This window comes from Rhea americana, unplaced genomic scaffold, assembly GCF_003343005.1.
Source record: "Rhea americana isolate MKP2758 unplaced genomic scaffold, rheAme1 scaffold_386, whole genome shotgun sequence".
NCBI classification, from domain to species: Eukaryota; Metazoa; Chordata; class Aves; order Rheiformes; family Rheidae; genus Rhea; species Rhea americana.
This window is the reverse complement of record NW_028186519.1, coordinates 410,693-427,313: the sequence shown is the minus strand read 5'-3', so window position 1 is coordinate 427,313 and position 16,621 is coordinate 410,693. Positions and strand designations below refer to the sequence as shown.

The 16,621-nt window shown below is 50.3% G+C and overlaps 2 protein-coding genes across 3 annotated transcripts in view; one reads left to right on the top strand and one right to left on the bottom strand.

Annotated features, from left to right (window-relative positions):
- The window catches only part of LOC146591112 (beta-soluble NSF attachment protein), a 17,684-nt gene extending 16,150 nt beyond the window's left edge, over window positions 1-1,534 (bottom strand). For both annotated transcript variants that reach the window (XM_085313460.1, XM_085313461.1), the window contains exon 1: window positions 1,397-1,534. In XM_085313460.1, the coding sequence (XP_085169586.1) occupies window positions 1,397-1,494 (98 nt within the window). In that variant the 5' untranslated portion in view covers window positions 1,495-1,534. The remainder of the gene's footprint in view (window positions 1-1,396) is intronic.
- Window positions 1,535-4,537: 3,003 nt separating this feature from the next.
- On the top strand, window positions 4,538-16,294 carry LOC146591111 (uncharacterized). The gene is made up of 7 exons (XM_085313442.1): window positions 4,538-4,743; window positions 6,561-6,744; window positions 7,546-10,797; window positions 12,248-12,418; window positions 13,689-13,861; window positions 14,221-14,338; window positions 15,995-16,294. The coding sequence occupies exons 1-7, from the start codon at window positions 4,538-4,540 to the stop codon at window positions 16,292-16,294; spliced, it is 4,404 nt and encodes a 1,467-aa protein (XP_085169568.1).
- Window positions 16,295-16,621: the final 327 nt, after the last annotated feature.

Below are 16,621 nucleotides of genomic sequence, written 5' to 3'. Positions count from 1 at the left end.
CTGACACAACTGCAAGATGAGTGATGCTCTCTGAAAAACAGCATGTTCAGGTTTCTGGGACCCAAATCATGCTTTAAAGCAACGTCTGGCACTGGCACCTGCAGGGACAAAGCCCCAGACCAAGGAAACTGCAACAGGGCCTCTTGCCAAAAATACAGAAGCAAAACAGAGCTGCTAGATGGAAAATAATCTTTAAAACTATGAGCCTGTTCCAAAAACCTCCTGAACTGCAAAAAGCTGGAGAAGAGACTTCCAACGTCACCCTTGGCATCACTTTGCTAAACCGCCCCCCTCCCCGACTCGTGCAATCCAAGAATTGCTTCAAACATGCATTAGCAATAAATGTTTACACACCTGTAACATGAGCATTTAATCCCCAAAGCTCAGTGTGACTAAAGAAATCAAAAGCAGACATGGTTGGGGGGAAGAGGAGGAGGGAAATCCCACTGTGCAGAAAATAGACCCTCATCAACACAAACCTACAAATTTAGYGCACACATTGGCCAAATGCTGAGTTTAAATTAATCTATGCCTTTGAATAAGTCAGCAACACAAATAAGAGGGAAAAAAATCCCAGACCAAAAACTGGAAAGAAGAAACCAGAAACCCCACTGGCAATGCATCCTGGTGCGCCCTGCCAGCTCGCACCCTGCAAATCGCACCCCAAAATCTTGCTGCATCTTCCAAGAAATGCATTTGCTTTCTARATTTGCCCCATCCCAAATCAAAAAATATTAATAAAAAAATCCCTGCCTACTCGGCGTTACCTGCAGCTCATGCACAGGCCTGGCTCTAACCCTGCCTTACCATCCCCACTTCTGCAACCTCTCCCTTTGCACACTGTGCACCCCTCTTTCACACATCCTTTTGTATCCTGTGCGTCCCCCTTTGCACCCCTCACCCCCCCTTCGCACACCACACAGCCCCCTTTACAAATCCCCCTTGCACCCACTCCCCTCCCCTTTGCACATCCTTCTGCAAACCTGCTTTGCACACTCTGCATCCCCCCTTGCAAGCCTCCTTTTTGCACTCTGTGCAGCCCCCTCTGCACCCCTGTGCATCCCCTCTGCCCATCCCCCCTTTGCACTCCATGCATCCCCCTTTGCGAGCCCCTCCTTTCCGTAGTCATCCCCCTTTGCAAATCCCTTTTGCATCYCCCTTGCACGCACCCCCTTTGCACACTGCGCATCCCCCCTTGCAAGCCCCCTTTTGCACTGTGCCCCCCCAATCTGCAACCCTGCGCACCCCCCCCCCGTGCACACTCCCCACGCCGCTTTTGCAGCCCCTTTTTTTGCACTCCCCCTTTGCAACCTCCCCCCCCCGCACCCGCTCTCATTACGCTGCGCGTCCCCCTTGGCAAGCCCCCCCCGCACCCCGCTTTTGCGTGCCCGCTCACCCGAAGAGCCCCCGCAGGAAGGAGTGAGAGCCCTTGACCCGCTTCTCGGCCTCGGCCATGAGCTGCACGGCCTCCCGCTCCTTGCCCGAGCTGTCCATCGCGGCGCAGCGGACGGCCAGGCCGCCGCCACCTCCTCCTTCCTCCTCTTCCTCCTCCTCTTCCTCCTCCGCGGCGCGCCGGCGGGCGCGTGCGCCGGGCGGCGCGCACAGTTGCGCGCTGCGGGCTGCGCGCCGCAGGCTGCGCGCCGCACGCGCCCCGTCCGCGCTGCAAGTCCGTGGCTGCGTGTCGATGCGCGGTTCGCGGTGCACGGTGTGGGCTGCAGGCAGGGTTAGAGCGCTACTGCGATCCGCGTTCATGCAACAGTGCGGCAGTAAGGCGATAAGGATGCGCAGGGACTCCAAGAGCCCTTCTCTCTCTCTCCCCCCCCCCCTTTTTTTTTTATAAAGAAGCAGCCTGATACCTGTGTTCACAGCTGAAATAAATGGTCTTTTGCACTTTTGCAACGTGGGAAAAATTGTGCAAGAGTTAAAAAAGTCACAAGTATGAAAACGTGGGGGGATTTACCTCTTGCCTGGTAGAATTCTAGCTATGGAAAAGATTAAGGAAATAAGCAGACTTATTCCGCAGACTTACAGTTTGGGTTTACACGCAAGGGTTTGTAAAATCGGAGCAGATCTAAGCATAGGCTGTATGACTAACGGCCAACACCAGAACATTTCAGGCAACAGCTCCAGTTCAAAGTCAATAGCCTTAATTATAAATTCCCTTTTAGCAGTTAAAACCACAGCTTCCGTAAGAAAAAGCTACTTATCCCAACCCAAAGTTCAGGCTTTCTGCAAATGTGGTTCTGCTTAGGCTCTGTTAGCTTCAATTAGTCTGACTTTAAAATAGGAGGCAGACATGAAGTTTGGGCTCCTTCTGGCTCAAGGCACTTCGTTATCCTTAATTCCAAAAACGATAATGCTGGTTACACAGAAAGCAATTGTGTTGCCCTACCTCAGGTTTTCCCATTCTGGGGGCATTTGCTTCATTATTGGAAGAAAAAAATAATAATTTCTACCTTAATTAGAAGCTTTGTTTGGTCCTTTAAAGGAATTAGCCTCTACCCGTGTTCTTCTCTCTGGACGTACTGGATTTCTCACGTGCTAGATCCCAGCCTTTGGGACGCCCCTCTTAAATGCGTTCTTTAAAGTTTTGCAATGCTTTATACAATATTTACAGCATTTTAAAGGGCAAAGCTTGGATAAGAGGTATAGGATCTACAATTAATGCATCATTTATGAGAGCAGCAGGGCAGCCCGAGGCGTCGCGGTGGCCTGACCCGCCAGCGCGCAGGAAGAGCCGCTCGCGAGCCGCCTGCTAAAGCAAACCCACGGTTAGGCGCAGGAGGGGCCCCGAAGGCCCCAGGATTCGTTGCGTTTTTAGCTGGAACTTCGAGAAATGCCTAGGCAGCCTGGCACACGGCAAGGAAACGCGCCGCCCTGGCCCGCGGCTCCGCTGTTCCCTCTCTCTGTCGGTTTTCTCCCTTCTGCCTGTCTCGCTGCCGAGTGCTCTGGCCCCCGGAAAGCGCTTGCCAGGCGGGAGCTGCGCTGCCAGCGTTAACGCCAGCCGGGCTGAAGCAAACCCGCTGCCAAGATCACACGAGCACAACCAGTTAAAATTGCTTGTTTGCTTGCTTAACCCAGTTTCTAGACTTTGAATGCAAGGTTCATACCCGTTAGCTTTTTCCCCACGTGCCAGCAGCAGCAGCAGCTCCTGCGAAGCATCCGGCCCCCCAAAGCCCCCTGAAGAGCGGTGCTTTTTGCTCGTCGCTGAAGCGCTTCCGCAGCACGAGTAAGCTGGCTGCGCCGCTTTGCAGGCAGGAGAGGGGCTCTGGGAAGCGGCTGAAGYAGCGCAGAGGAGTCACAGGGGGGACCGGAGGTGCCCGCTACACCCCGGGCTGCCCCGCGTGTGCAAGGGGTCCCCGCACGCTTATTCTCCAGCTTCGTTTTCCACAGCTTCTGCACTGGAGGCCGAGTTATGGTAACCAACACGCCTCACTAACCAACCCCGCTCTYGGTCTCCTCCCGAGCCTTGCCGGGAGCCGGGCCAGCTCCGCGTTTGTGGGGACACCCTGCGTCCCCGGCGAGGCCCGGGCTGACGGCTGACGGCCGGCTGCCGCGAGATAACGTCACCGCTGCAGGGTCGCCCTGCCGCCAGCAGACCTGGGTCCCGTCCGGAGCGTCTGCTTGCGCCTCCGTGATCCGCGCGCCTTTCCGTGCAAGGACCGCTTGCACCCAGGTGGAGGACCGCTCGCTTCGCTGCCCCGYGCTCCGGGGCTCGGGTGACACCGCCGCTGATGAGGCTGATAAGGAATCGACCTGCCCGCGCCGGGGGGAGGCGTTCGCAGAGCTCCGCTTGCAGAGGACCGCGGTGCCGTCGCCAGGTAAGACGCAGTCTAACGAGCCGCGGGGCTAACCCCAGCCTTGGTTTCGGCAGATTTGGGCCACGCTGAACTCTCTGACGGTCTTTCAAGCGCAAGGTCCTATTGCAGCTCTTCCTGCAGCAGGGGCGTACCTGCTCTCGCGGATTCGCTGGGGTCCAACAGCGCSTTTGGGTGAACGCGAAAGGCGCTCCGAAGGGACGAACGCAGCACCTTCGGGCCTGCGGCACCCCTGCGACATCGGACTCCTGGCTGCACTCCCAGATCCCTTGTGCGGGCAGAAGCGGTTTGCACGCGGCAGCGCAGGGCTGTCCGCGCAGGCCGGTGTGAAACGCCGGYGGGGATCGCAGGGGAGGTGGAGATAGCTGGTTGCAGATGCCCGGATATGACCTCCTGATTCCGGGATGCCTGGGCTGGGGGGCGCAGCCGTGCCCTGGGCGCTTAGCGAAGCGCAAGGACGCTTTGTGGGCAGGACTGCAGAGCTGGTGGAGCCACGCTGGGGAAGCCGGGGCAAGTTTGCTGCTGGGGTAAATGCTGGASACTGACCTCATTGCAGGACTGGAAGAAACTGAATCCGGTAGCATTTCCAGTATTCTTGGGGCATTCGAGGCCAGGAATTGCTGTTCACATCCAAGGTTGCTGTTACAGCTGATTACTGTTAGGTTGTAAAGGATCCCAAATAATCCTAAGGTTTATTTCCCACTTCCATGCAGGATAAAATGGAGCCTTTTTGTCTTTACGACCTTGTGACTATAACAGAAAACAAAACTGTTCAAAGGATCCTTTGCCCCATGGCTGTGCAGCTCTGTCATCTAATCATAGCCCTGGACTGGGAAGACRAGACTCATCAGGCCTTTCCTGATTTGGGGGAGAATGCGGAAGAATTAGCTAAAGCCACCGAAGAACTCGCTTCCATTGCAAAGAGGTAATTTTGCTGGGTGTCTCCAGAGCAGATCTGGGGGCGAGGGAGGAGAAGGAAGGGAGACCAAGGAAACTGTGGGCTGGGAGGCGTTAGGAGAGCACAGAGTCTGTCTCTTCTATGCTCCCTGTTTCCASCCTGCTGGAGAGGTGGGAACATGGCTGGAGAGTAAAATGATGAAGAGGAAGGGATTGGGGGCGGGGAGGGAAGGAAACAGCTGGGCTGAGACATACATCCCAGGAAAGACAGCTGGTGAACTGTGCAGAATGGRGAACAGGATTATGAAAGGAGGAGGTGACACGGGCCAAAGCAAGCCTGTCTTGAAGTGCTTGGAGGAGACATGGCATAGAGGAACTCAGGCCCACTATGTTGGTTTCTCTTCGCTGCCAGAAACCAGCCATGCTTCTCCCTGGCTGCATGTGTGACTCTGATTTCCCCACCACCAYCATCCCGGGCTGATCGGAGTGGTGACACTCTCCCAGAGCCACCAGTGGCTTTGCTAATTCCCAGGATGAGCCCAGCTGAGGGATTCAAACTTCTGGCATCCTGCCACCCGTTCAGCTCCCTTCATTCCCTGCAGCCTTCCTGCACCTCTTCTGACCCTCGTGCTATTCTGTCCTCCACGTTGCTTCCCTCCCTGCTCTTCRCAGCTCTTCCTGATGTCTCTTGTACACCTAAACACAGCCTGGCCTTGGTCAGCCCTTCAGGCGAGACAACTGTGCTGTACCAGCCCCATGAAAAAACGCTCTTCCTTCCTCAGTGCCTGATGGTGCTGACCCCCCAATGCTTTGCATTACCTCCCTTCCCAGGGGGTCAGTGGCCGGCGGTCCTACTGGCCAGCTAAGGAGGGCCCTGAGGAGAGCAGAGCGCAAGTCGGGCAGCTCCCGTCGCAGGTCTGTGACCCGCCTGCCTTTAACTTGCTTCTCCAGGAGCAAGACTAGCTTCAAGGTCTCACTGCGGGGTGCTTTCCACCCTCAAGGCATGCCTGGACCTTATTGCCCACACAGTCTGGGGAACCAAAGGGCACAGTTCACTCATAGACAGATCCAAAGGAATTTTTAACGTTAGTTTGATCGATCTGATTGTTGTTTTAGCAGCCTAAGCAAACTACAACAGCCATTTATTATTAGTCCCATTACAAGAACACTAACATCGGTAATGCAGATCACACAATTTCCATTAAGAATCATTAATGACACAGTAAGATCAATAGATACAAGTACCTGCCTCTTTCTTCCACTGTGAAGTTCTCACTCTTCCCAGCATCCTGCACTAAGGTTGAGGGCCCTTATTCCTCAAGTGGGAGGGTATAATGAGTTGTCAATGTCCCAGATTCTTCACCAGGAGACGTACAGTGTTGCTGGAGGGAGGTTATTCCTCCTCAGTGTTATTTTTTGTATGGTTTGAACAGCTTATTTGCTACCACTTCTTTCTGACTGGCTCACAAGCTTGATTATACAAGGATGTCCTAAATCTATTAGCCCTCCTCTATGTACGGACTCATTTCTTTAGAGGTAACAGTCATCCATTTTACTGAATATTTCAGTAAACTGGAGCTCAAAATCATAGGTTAGGCAATGATCACCGGGCAATGACCAGACAGGGCCTGGCATGGCTAATGATTGTGATAAAGCCTGAGTCCTATCACTAGCATTTGGCAAAGCCAAACTGGCTTGGCCTAGGTTTTCTCTTGGACTAATATCAAAGGCACAGCAGGGTCACACCAGGGCTGGCCATCAYGGGCTGAGCATCCTTGCCCATTCTGCTCAAGGGATTCTGCTCAGGGGATGGCGAAATGCTGAGACTAGTGGCTTCTGTTCTAGGCTGGCTGAGGAGTCTGGCGATGAGGTTTTCAAGGAGGAGATGTGTCCTGCAGCCAAGTCTCTCATCCTGGCAGGGAGGTGTATCCTGCTGGCAGCCCACAAGCTCCACGTACAGCCAGACATCCCTAGCCACAGGGAGGAGTTGGCTATGTCAGCAAAAAGGGTCTTAACAGACACAGTGAAGGTAATGCAAGAGGAGGGCAGCAGTAGAAGAGGTTGGGTTGGATGCAGCAGTAGGCAAAATGTGCAGCTATGGGAGGGACAAGAGCATCCCCGTATCAGGACATGGCTTGGCAGAAGCTCCAGTGGAGCAAGGATTGTTTTGCTGGACAAAACACTCCTGTTTAATCACTTCAGTGTCATCCACTTGGCTGCTTGTCTAGCCATGGCCAGGACATAGTGTATCCTTGCAACGATGACACTTACAGCATGCCAGGCTGTATTAGCAAGAATTTTCCCCCTCCCTCMCCTCCAGCAGGCCAAGGGAAGAAATTCTTCCCTTCTGATCACACTTCTAAGACCTTATTTGGATGCCATATCCAGTCTGAGGCCCTCCCAGTACAAGACAAGCATCGATGGTCTGAAGCAATTTCAGCAGAGGCCACCAAGATGGCTGGGGCTGAAGCACCCGGTATAGGAGGGGAGGCTAAGAGAGCTGAGCCTGTTCAGCTGGGGGCCAATAAAGAAACAGAGGAATCTAGCCRCTGGCTGCAACTACCTAGTTGGGGGATTGAAAAGAAAATGGAGCCAGATTCTTCTTGGAGGTGCCCAACTCACTTCACCGGCTTGGGGAGTCCCAGTGTGCAGCAGCAGGCACACCTTTTAAGCTGTGCTGTATTGTTTAGAGACTTGTTCTCAACTGGGTTCCACAAGGCAGTGCTTTGTGATGAGGTTGTTTATGGAGAGAGCTGTAGAGGGAAGAAAAAGTGAACAGTGATGTTTGACCTCTAGCCACTCTRACACTTTTCTCTGCCATGCTGGTTAGATCCTTCTGATTGAAGATGCTGCCAAGACGAGGAGAATAATTCAGGCTGCAGATTGGCTTTTGGAGTGCCTGAAAGTGCTGCAGGATGCAGAGGACATGCCAGGATTGCTGGCTGCTTTCCAGGTATTTTCTGAGGCCTTGCTTCTGCTGAATAATCTGACAGCAAGGTGCCTCCAGGAGTTCAGAGATTCTCCTCGACAGAAGAGGCTGACCCAGACTTTGCAGCTCCTTCAAAGGTGTGTTCCTTTGCTCCATACAGCCAAGCACAGTGACCTTAAACACTCCTGTGATCAGCAGGTAAGTCTCTCCAAAGACTATGCTTTCCAGCTAACGGAGAGGACCATCAGAGAGCTTACCTCCCTGCTCGTTGACAATATGGGCAGCAAGGAGCTACATGACAGAAATGGAATCTTCTCCCAGCGTATGAGCAGGCTCCTGGCTCTCCTGTCTTGCCCAGATTCAGTGCACCACTCCAAGAGTGAGTTCAGTACTCATGTAGAAATGGTAGTTTTGTACAGCATGCTTCTGGCAGACTCATCCAGTCCAGATATGAAGCTGGTTTTGGTAAAACGTTGCTGGACCCTCCTACAGCTGAGCAAGAACATATTCAGCCATATAAACCAGCAAGACGGATGGCCAGGGCAAAGCYGGGGAGAAAGCAGCCTGGAAGAGGAATGTCACACCATGAGAAAGGAGGTGGAGAATCTCGACCAGACAGTGGTCACAGCTACACTGTGCCAAATCCTCGACACCTTCTTTGAAGTTAAAGAGCCCCTGAAGCAGCTAGTTGAAAATGCCCTTAGCATCACTGGTACAAGGGGTTTCCCAGCAAGACAYGGAGGATTCTTAAAGATGCTTCAGCCCCTCACTGCTACCTTCTTCACACATGCTCAGCAAATGCTCAGAGTGTCAGACATTGTTATGGCCAGATGCACCAAAACCAAAACTGCTAGAGAAATCAGAGACTGTGTAGAGTATTTAAAGAAGCTCCTTGCCAGTCTCCCTCCACTGCTCACAGAAATGAGCAGAAATATAGCCCGGATTAGCACTGCTGAGCAGCTGCAGTCCTTGTACCAAGCGTGGGCAGGAACAACAAAAAACCTCCTGTTATGTTTTGAGGAGGTGGTCAGCATGCGTGAATTTCTCAAAGTGTCCATTCAGCAAATAGCCAAGCACAGGGAATGGTGTGAAAAAGCCTTAGAAAGTCAGGACCCTGCATGGTTTTCTTGGCATGCAACTAACCTCACCAACTGGGCTCAATGGGTAGTTGAAGCTACCACCAGGTTTGTGGACAGAGCCAGAGACCCCATTTTCAGGAATGGCTTGCTGGTTTGGGTTGAGCAATTGGGAAGATCCATTGCTGAGCTGAAAACAGTCATAGCTCTTAGTCCAGAAAGACTCTCCTGCCTCCAAACTAAACATGTCTTTTTGAAGACAGTAAAGTGCCTGATAGATGCTTCTCACCATGTCCAAGATGGGCTGGATGGGTCCAACCACCCAGATATCCTCAGCCCTCTCCGGGAACAAGTACGAAGCACTGAGGTTGCAGAGGAGCTTGGGCTCAGTCCATCATGTGCTGGACTAAAGAACATTACTGATGAGACTGCGTTGCTGGAAGATGTCCTAAGTTGTCTATCACCAAGAGCAGGTAACCTGCACCCAGACATTGTTCCAAGGAAAGCAGATATACACCCGGTCATTACAGCACTCCTGGCTGCAACAAGAGCCCATGATATGACAGCTGTCAATGCTGCCTGCTCCAGTTTGCTTGAACTCTCCAGCTGCTGTATCAATGCATCAAAGGAAGCTTTGCCCATGGCTGAGTCTCCTCTGATGGAGATACTAGGGCAGTACAAGAATATCATATCACTGACACCATGTGTTATCAGTTTGGCCAGGGAAGCAGCCTCAAGCCAGTTTCGTGGTCCAGGCAGACTTCTCCAAATGGCACTCACACTCTCAGAAAGCATCTGTGAGACCAAAGGCTGCCTGGCAGCCATGGCAGGCTCTTGGTAYAGTCTGTCTCAGCAAGTCTTTTGCTTTATCTTGTCTGCTGACTTTCTGAGCGGCCAACAGGCTTTGGATGAGACTATGATGGCTTTAGCAGGAATTGTTCACTTAGCAGGTGACATTGCAAGCAGAGTCTGCAATAACRGAAATGATGTTGTCTCCAGTGTCTGGGAGAGCTTTCTGCAAGTCCAAGTCAATTTTTTGCATGCTCAGAAAAACACAAAAGTGTTACTTGAGAAAGCAGTGTCTTTTGACAGCTCCCACAGGGTGGAAGAGGCCAGCCTRGAGCTGCACTGTGTCCTGTGGGCTGTCAGCATGCATGTGCTGCTGAGTGCTGTGGATCAGTTCACAGGCAGGGATGTCCTGTTCTTGAGGGAGCTGAGAAATGCCATGAAGCACAAACTTTGCTTGCAGAGCATCTTGGCTGCTATGTCTGAGAACTCCCTGAGGTTGCAGGAGGCTGCCCGGCTCTCTTACTTGTCCTGCCCTGAAGACTGTGGTTGCAGTGAAATTCTAGAGCTCAGGGAGGAGATAAGGGTCCTAACGGAGGCACTGGTGGATGCTTCCAATACCCTGTCGGTCTCTCTTCCATCTACTGCCAGCTTATACACTCGTTTTGAGCTCCTGCAGAGAGACTTAGCCCTCAGAACCAAGGCACTATTGCTCCACCTGGAGAAGGCCAATATTGAACACTTACAGGTCATTCGAGATGTCATTGGGCCAGTCCTGTCCCCTATTTCTCCAGATGACAGAGAGAGGAGCAAACAGGCCTTTGAAGTGAAGGCAGGTCACCTAATGGCCAATGTTCAGTGGGTCAAAATAATCCTCCAAGATGTTCTGGAGGCCACTGCTCAACTGCAATCACRGGTGAGCCTACTTTCCATTGCAGACCACCTCCTACTCCTCACATCTTCTGCAGTGGGCAGCGCCAGGCAGATTTTTCAAAGTCAACAGGACAAAGGACATCTTCATCTAGAGATCATTGTCTGGGACTGGTCGGCAAAAGCACACTACCTCGTGACGCAGCTTCAGGCTGTTCAGGGCATCGATGGACGCATCCTGGAGCTCATAAGACAGTGCTTACAGAACATGGGAGACCAATGCCCTCCAAGTCAATGCAACAGCATAGCCAAGCTCTTCCCAGCCCAAGAGTTTGGTGCTCCAAGCCATGCTGAGCTAGCAGAAACTCACCCAAGCTGGAGTGGACAGGCAAGTAGAGCTACCRGGGATATGTGCAGAAGGGTACAGTAGCTTTTTCCCCATCAACTCTTGCTGCAGGATGATGATGAGGCCTGTCAGTTGCTCCTGTTACCACTCAGTATGATGGTGAGACCAGCCAGTCAGTGTATCTCCTTTTCATCCCATGCATCTCTGGACCCAAAACTGGTCCTCACTGTAAACTTAATCCCATACTTGAGTTTGCTGTGGGTGGATGAGCACAGGTGAAGTAAATCAGGTCTAAGCTACCATATAAACAGTGCCTGAAAGTTGGGAATCAACAAAGAAAATACTTAATTTTCTTATTGAAAGTAAAGGTATTTGCAATTTGCAGTGAGGCATGTAATGACAGCTTCTGTGAAGAGTGCAGAGCCCCTTTCCTGGGGAGCAGCTGAACATCCTGCTCCCCTTGAGRTTGCTGCCTGTTTCAGGCATTTAATGACTGCAGGAGGGGGAGAGAGCAGAACACCTGGGTCCTCAACACTGATGGAGACACATTCCTGACCTTCAGTATGAAGGGGCAGGTTTCTCAGAAGGCAGCAAGAAGTTGGGAAGGAGATGCAGTTGTGTTATTTCTGTGCAAAAAAGGACTAGTTTAGCAGTGAAACTTAGTGTGCCAGTATCACTGGGCACTGGGACAGGAACTCTGGGTTCCTGCTGGTTACCCAGTCACTGTAACCACCTCTGTGCCATAGCCATAGAAATTACCATGGTCCACAAGTGGTGATGGGTTGCCAAGGTGCCTAGATCCCACCAGGCTCCAACAGCCCTGGTACCTCACAGCCATGGAGTTACAGGATAATTGAAGTTGGCAGCAACCTCTGGAGAGCCATAGTCTAAACCGCTGCCCTAAGCAGGACCAACTTCAAAGTTAGATCTAACATCTAGGCCAGATTAGGTTATCCAGCCAAGTTCTGGATATAKGATCTGATAGAGACCTCAGCCCAACTCTGAAACACTGTTTTTGAGGCTCAGGGAACTTTACTGCTCAATGTCCCCTAACATCCTACCTGTTTCTGCTCAGCTCTTTAGCTCCCCAGCAGGCATCCTTTGGGGATACCAGCAACTCCACTCTCACAACAACTGCTGTCAGCCGTGAGGAGCTACCAAAGCCTTTGGCAACGTGATCCAAAGCACCCATCAGAATGATTTAGAGCATCCTTGCAATTCTCAAGTATGGGAGCTGCCAGCTTGCATGCATTGGTGCAGCCATTGCCTGGGTGGGGAGGTGTTTATAGATAGCTCCAGGAGATGATGAAGAAGGGTATTTGAATTTAATAGTCTTGCTGTGGGTGGAGGCAGGGGAGAGTAGGGCTGTTTGGGAGGGCAGAGCAGCCCCAGCAAGGTGGCAGGCAGCTGTTCCATTTCCTTTACTCACTAAAACCTGCTTCAGGAACATGCAAGCAGAGACATCTCAGCATCAGTGCATCCACATGTTGCAGACTTTGAATCTGTAGGGTTATTGTCTTGGCAGCAACAGAATGGTCCTCCCAGTGTCTCCCCTGCCAGCAGGCCTGAGGAACCCATGAGAGAAGACAGTATTGCATGGCAGGGTGGCCCCGGATGGATGTCTCAGGTCACGAAGGACATGGCTGCAAGGATGTTTCACATGACCCAGTTCCTGAGGAAGAAAGGCCCAATCATGGTATGGTTTATTTCATCCCAGCGCTTTAGTAGATATGAAGAAAATATTTTTCCTCATGGGAGTGGTCAAACACAGTAACATGGGCCCAGAGTGGCTATGGGATCTCCATCCTTGGAGACATTCAAACCTGATTGGACATGGTCCTGTTCACCCTGATGGAGCTGATCCTGCTTTGAGCAGGTCTTTGGACCAGAGTCCTCCAGAAATCCCTGTCTGCCTAAACCCTCTTATGATTTAATTGCAAATCTTGCTGGGTTTGCTTAGACAGTCAACCTGTGTGCTCCAGCCAGTGCTCTGTGTGCAAGCCAAAACTTTGCTAGGCAGTAGATGGAGATWAAACACTTTAAAGCAATTTGGGCATTTAGATTTGCCAGCTGGACTTGATAACTGGGTTGTACATTTTTCCCTTGCCTTTATTATGACTTGAGATAAGCCACTACCTGCGCTCTGAGGAGAAGAAGCCTTATAACCTCCGTAGTTGAAAGTCAACAGCACTCTCTTCTCTGAGTTGCTTTAAAAGTCCAAAGAACCYCAAGGGAACTGCTTCTTCACGCAGTCATCAGTGAGGTGGGCATTTCCTGGAAGGGCGTTCAGCAGTACACCTGGAAGGTTTGCATTTCTGCCTGAAAGCACATTGCCTTCTGCTGTGGGGCTGCCTAGTGTCAACTAAAGCACCTTGCATTATCCCACTGCTGTAAGAGCAGTGCTGGGTGCTTTTGTGCAAAGCAATGGGAATTACTTCCCCCTGCAAGCAGATGCAAGCTGACTGTCTAACATTTTCCTCGTTTCATGATATAGCTGAGCTTTCTGGACATTCCCCTGTCTTGTTGTTGCTCACTGTTTGGGGCCTGGCTCATCAGATTAAATCTGAGTTTAACCTTTCCAAAACAGGCTGAAAGTAATGGAAGCTGCAGGGGGATCACTCATGCATAAAGCTGCTGTTTCTCTTGTAGTTTCTGGTCCTCCTTTGCARGTCGCTTTAGTCTTTTTGCTTAGTTATTAACATTTCCATTATGAGTTTTTGGTTCTGAGCTGTGCCTCATGAGGAGCTCCTGCCGGGCTTGGGCCAGCAGGGCACCCTCAGCCAGGCTGGCGTACCAGCCTAGGCAAGAGCTATAGATCTTCCTGGGCAAATTAACTTGGCTGTGCTAAACCAGCCTCCAATTTCTTTTGCAGGTTGGAGAGTTTTCTGTCCATCCTGCAAGAAAGGTGGCTGCACAAGGATCTTTTTTCTCCTTCTCTCCCGAAATGCATTTCTGTTTTGTTTTAGACCAAGGACCAGTTTGTCGCCTGTGCCAGGCAAATTGCTTCTGATGCACAGGTGTTCGCTAAATTTGGCTGCATCGTTGCAAAGAACTGTCTTGACAAGAGATGCTCCACAGAGCTGCTGTGTGCTGCAGAGCAGACTCACACCGTCAGCAGCCAGCTCAGCATTGTGGCCAGGTGAGTTGCTGGGGAAAAGGACCCTCTTCCCTAAGGTCAGTGGCCTTACAAGAAGGCTTCCCTTCTCAGGAGACCACCTCATGCTTGGTGGTCTCCAGAGCTCCATGTTGCATCTGGTTGTAACCACTAGAGATCAGTTACAATTCAGGAGGCTCTCTCTCCTCTTCCTGTTGCTGTGGATAGCAAACTTCTTCCCTAGTTTGCCTGTCTCTGCTTCCCCTGTGCTCTACAGCTGGAAACCTGCTCTGATAGTGCAGAAGATGCCTCTTTTGGCTTCAGAGCAACTGGCAAGTACCTGGCCACAGGGGGGAGGCTTATTGTGTGATGCTTCCAGTAAAATACTTTAATATGTCTTTAAGGGTAAAAGCAGTCATTGCAGAGAGCAAGTCTTCTTCTGAGCTGCTTGTGAGCAACGCGCAGAACCTAATTCAGGCAGTTTTGCATGTTCTGAAGGCAGCTGAGGCAGCATGTATCAAAGTAAGTAATGGCGATTGCGTCGAGTAAGTTTTGCAAGGTGAGTCCACTCCATGGGGAGAGCCTACAGCGAAGTCTTTTTTGGGGGAGGTGGGAGCCAGCCACCTTGGGACCTCTGTAAACTCCAGCTGGTGGTATTGTTTGCGTTAGTATGTTTCTGGGAGCACAGACTGGCAGATGCAGTTTCCCAGGGAGGTGATACTACCTGTTAGAGCTGATCTGCTCAGCCAAAGCTCATTACTTTTCCACTTAGCTGTCACAGTAAAGATTCTTAGTATGATGTTTCTGTTTTATGCCTTTCAGTCTTGTTTTCGAAGCCCACTATGCATCTTTCCAAACATTGAATTTGCTCTGTCGCTGTCACCAGATCTGGGCTCTGGCTGGTTCATTTCCCATTCCATTTTTAGAGAGGAGGGCAGTATCCCTTTGGAGACCTTTATTTGGAAATAGTCCATGTCATGGTCTTTATGTTGTCTCAGCTGAGCTTTGATCAGAACTCCTAAACCTTCCCCAGCAGCTGCCTTTGATGGCAGACAGACCTGCTTGTAAATAGTTTGAGAGTAGACTTTATCTGAAAACAAACTCAAAAAACAAACACAAATACAATCATGAACTGCAGTGATGCAGTTTTTCATCATGTGCCTTAACCTCCTATATAACACTATATTTTTTGCTGAGCTCCAGCAYGTCTTTTTGAAAGATAATCAATTTTGATTAGAATCCTATTTGATGGCTAATCAGGCACAAACATGGAAAAGCTCTTCCTATGGTTAATTGTCTCTACTGTTTAAAAACATTCTATTTATATCCATTTTTTGACTTTGCTATGGCAGCTCCAAGTAACTAGTCATTCTTTGGTCTTGATTGTCTGGATTACAGAGTCTTTTATGACTAGATTTTTTCCCTTTGGGAATTTATGAGCCTATTTGTCAATGAACTAGCTACATGGCATTCCTATTGTCTCTTTATAAGCATTTTTTTTCCCAGACTATAAGTAAACTCTTTTTGCCCTTCCAGGTGTCTAGGCTTTAACTTATTTTTTTGAGAGAGGAGACACTAGTGCTGGACCCTACCACAGCTAAAGAGAGAGGTAGTATCACCTCTCTCCATCAGCTGGATTAGCAATCTGATGTTACAGCACTGTGTTTCCTATAAGTTCACATTCAGCTGATGGTCAGTCATCTTCTTTAAGTCCTTTTGAGGAACTTTTGGGTAATTTCCTGCCTTGAAACACATGAGTTTGTAACTGGTTATACTAGAACAGGCTTGACTCTATCCAGCTTTGTGAATGGTTTAGCACATCCTGTAGCTGACCTGTCTGCTCTGCCCACTATCTCCCTGAGAAATCCTTTCCCGGGAGTGATTTTGTTTCTGTCACGTTAATTAGCTAAGCAGACATGGAGCTGCCTTGGAGAACTAGTCACCAAGATTTGTTCCATAAAACTCTGAACAATCCTTGTTAACAAAAGGTTCTGGGACCACTTTAGTGCTAAAATCTGCTTGATTTTGCACGGCTTGCTGCCCTAGAGGTCCCACTGGTTTCATACACATTGATACATTCAGACTTTTGGATCTTTTGAGATATTTTAAACGATACAAATATATTTTAAAAACATACAATACATTAAAGTACGCAAGTATTTTGTTTCCTTCCAATAGGGTTTGCGACAGCCTCCACCTGACTCTGAAGAGGCAGAAGTAGCTGCTTTTTGCACTGAGTGGAGAAAAAACCTGTTGTGGCATAGAGCCAAGGAGTTTTTAAACTCAGACAGGGATGAATTAGGCCTCCGCAAGACTCGGGCAAGACCTGAACCCACCCTCACAACTATGGTTCAAGAGCAAACACCTCGGACCAAGCACAGCATCAGGCATCCAAAAGCTGTTAAAGGACATACAACTATGGACAGCCACCCCCAAGAACAGGAGGGGACTTCTGCTAGTGATGAATTGCACTGCTAATTTGCTTCAGTAGAAAGGTAGTCTGTGCCGCACTTCCGCTTCTCTTGTGCTAGAACGCTCTCACGGGAGGACTGAAAGTGGCAAGCTCTTGCACGCAGCCAGAGCAATAAAAAGGCACCACACACTCATGTAATCTCCGAAAAGGCCTTGCATCCAGATGGCATTTGAAGTTGAGTAGTAAGATGTGACACTGAGTCACAGAGGACACAGGACTTGGGGAAGGGCCACTGGAGGAGCTGTAGACCCAGCAAAAGGGAAAACAGAGGTGGTGGATAAAAAAGTGTTGATGTTTCTGAGTGTAGACCAAGAACATTAAGGATAATTCTG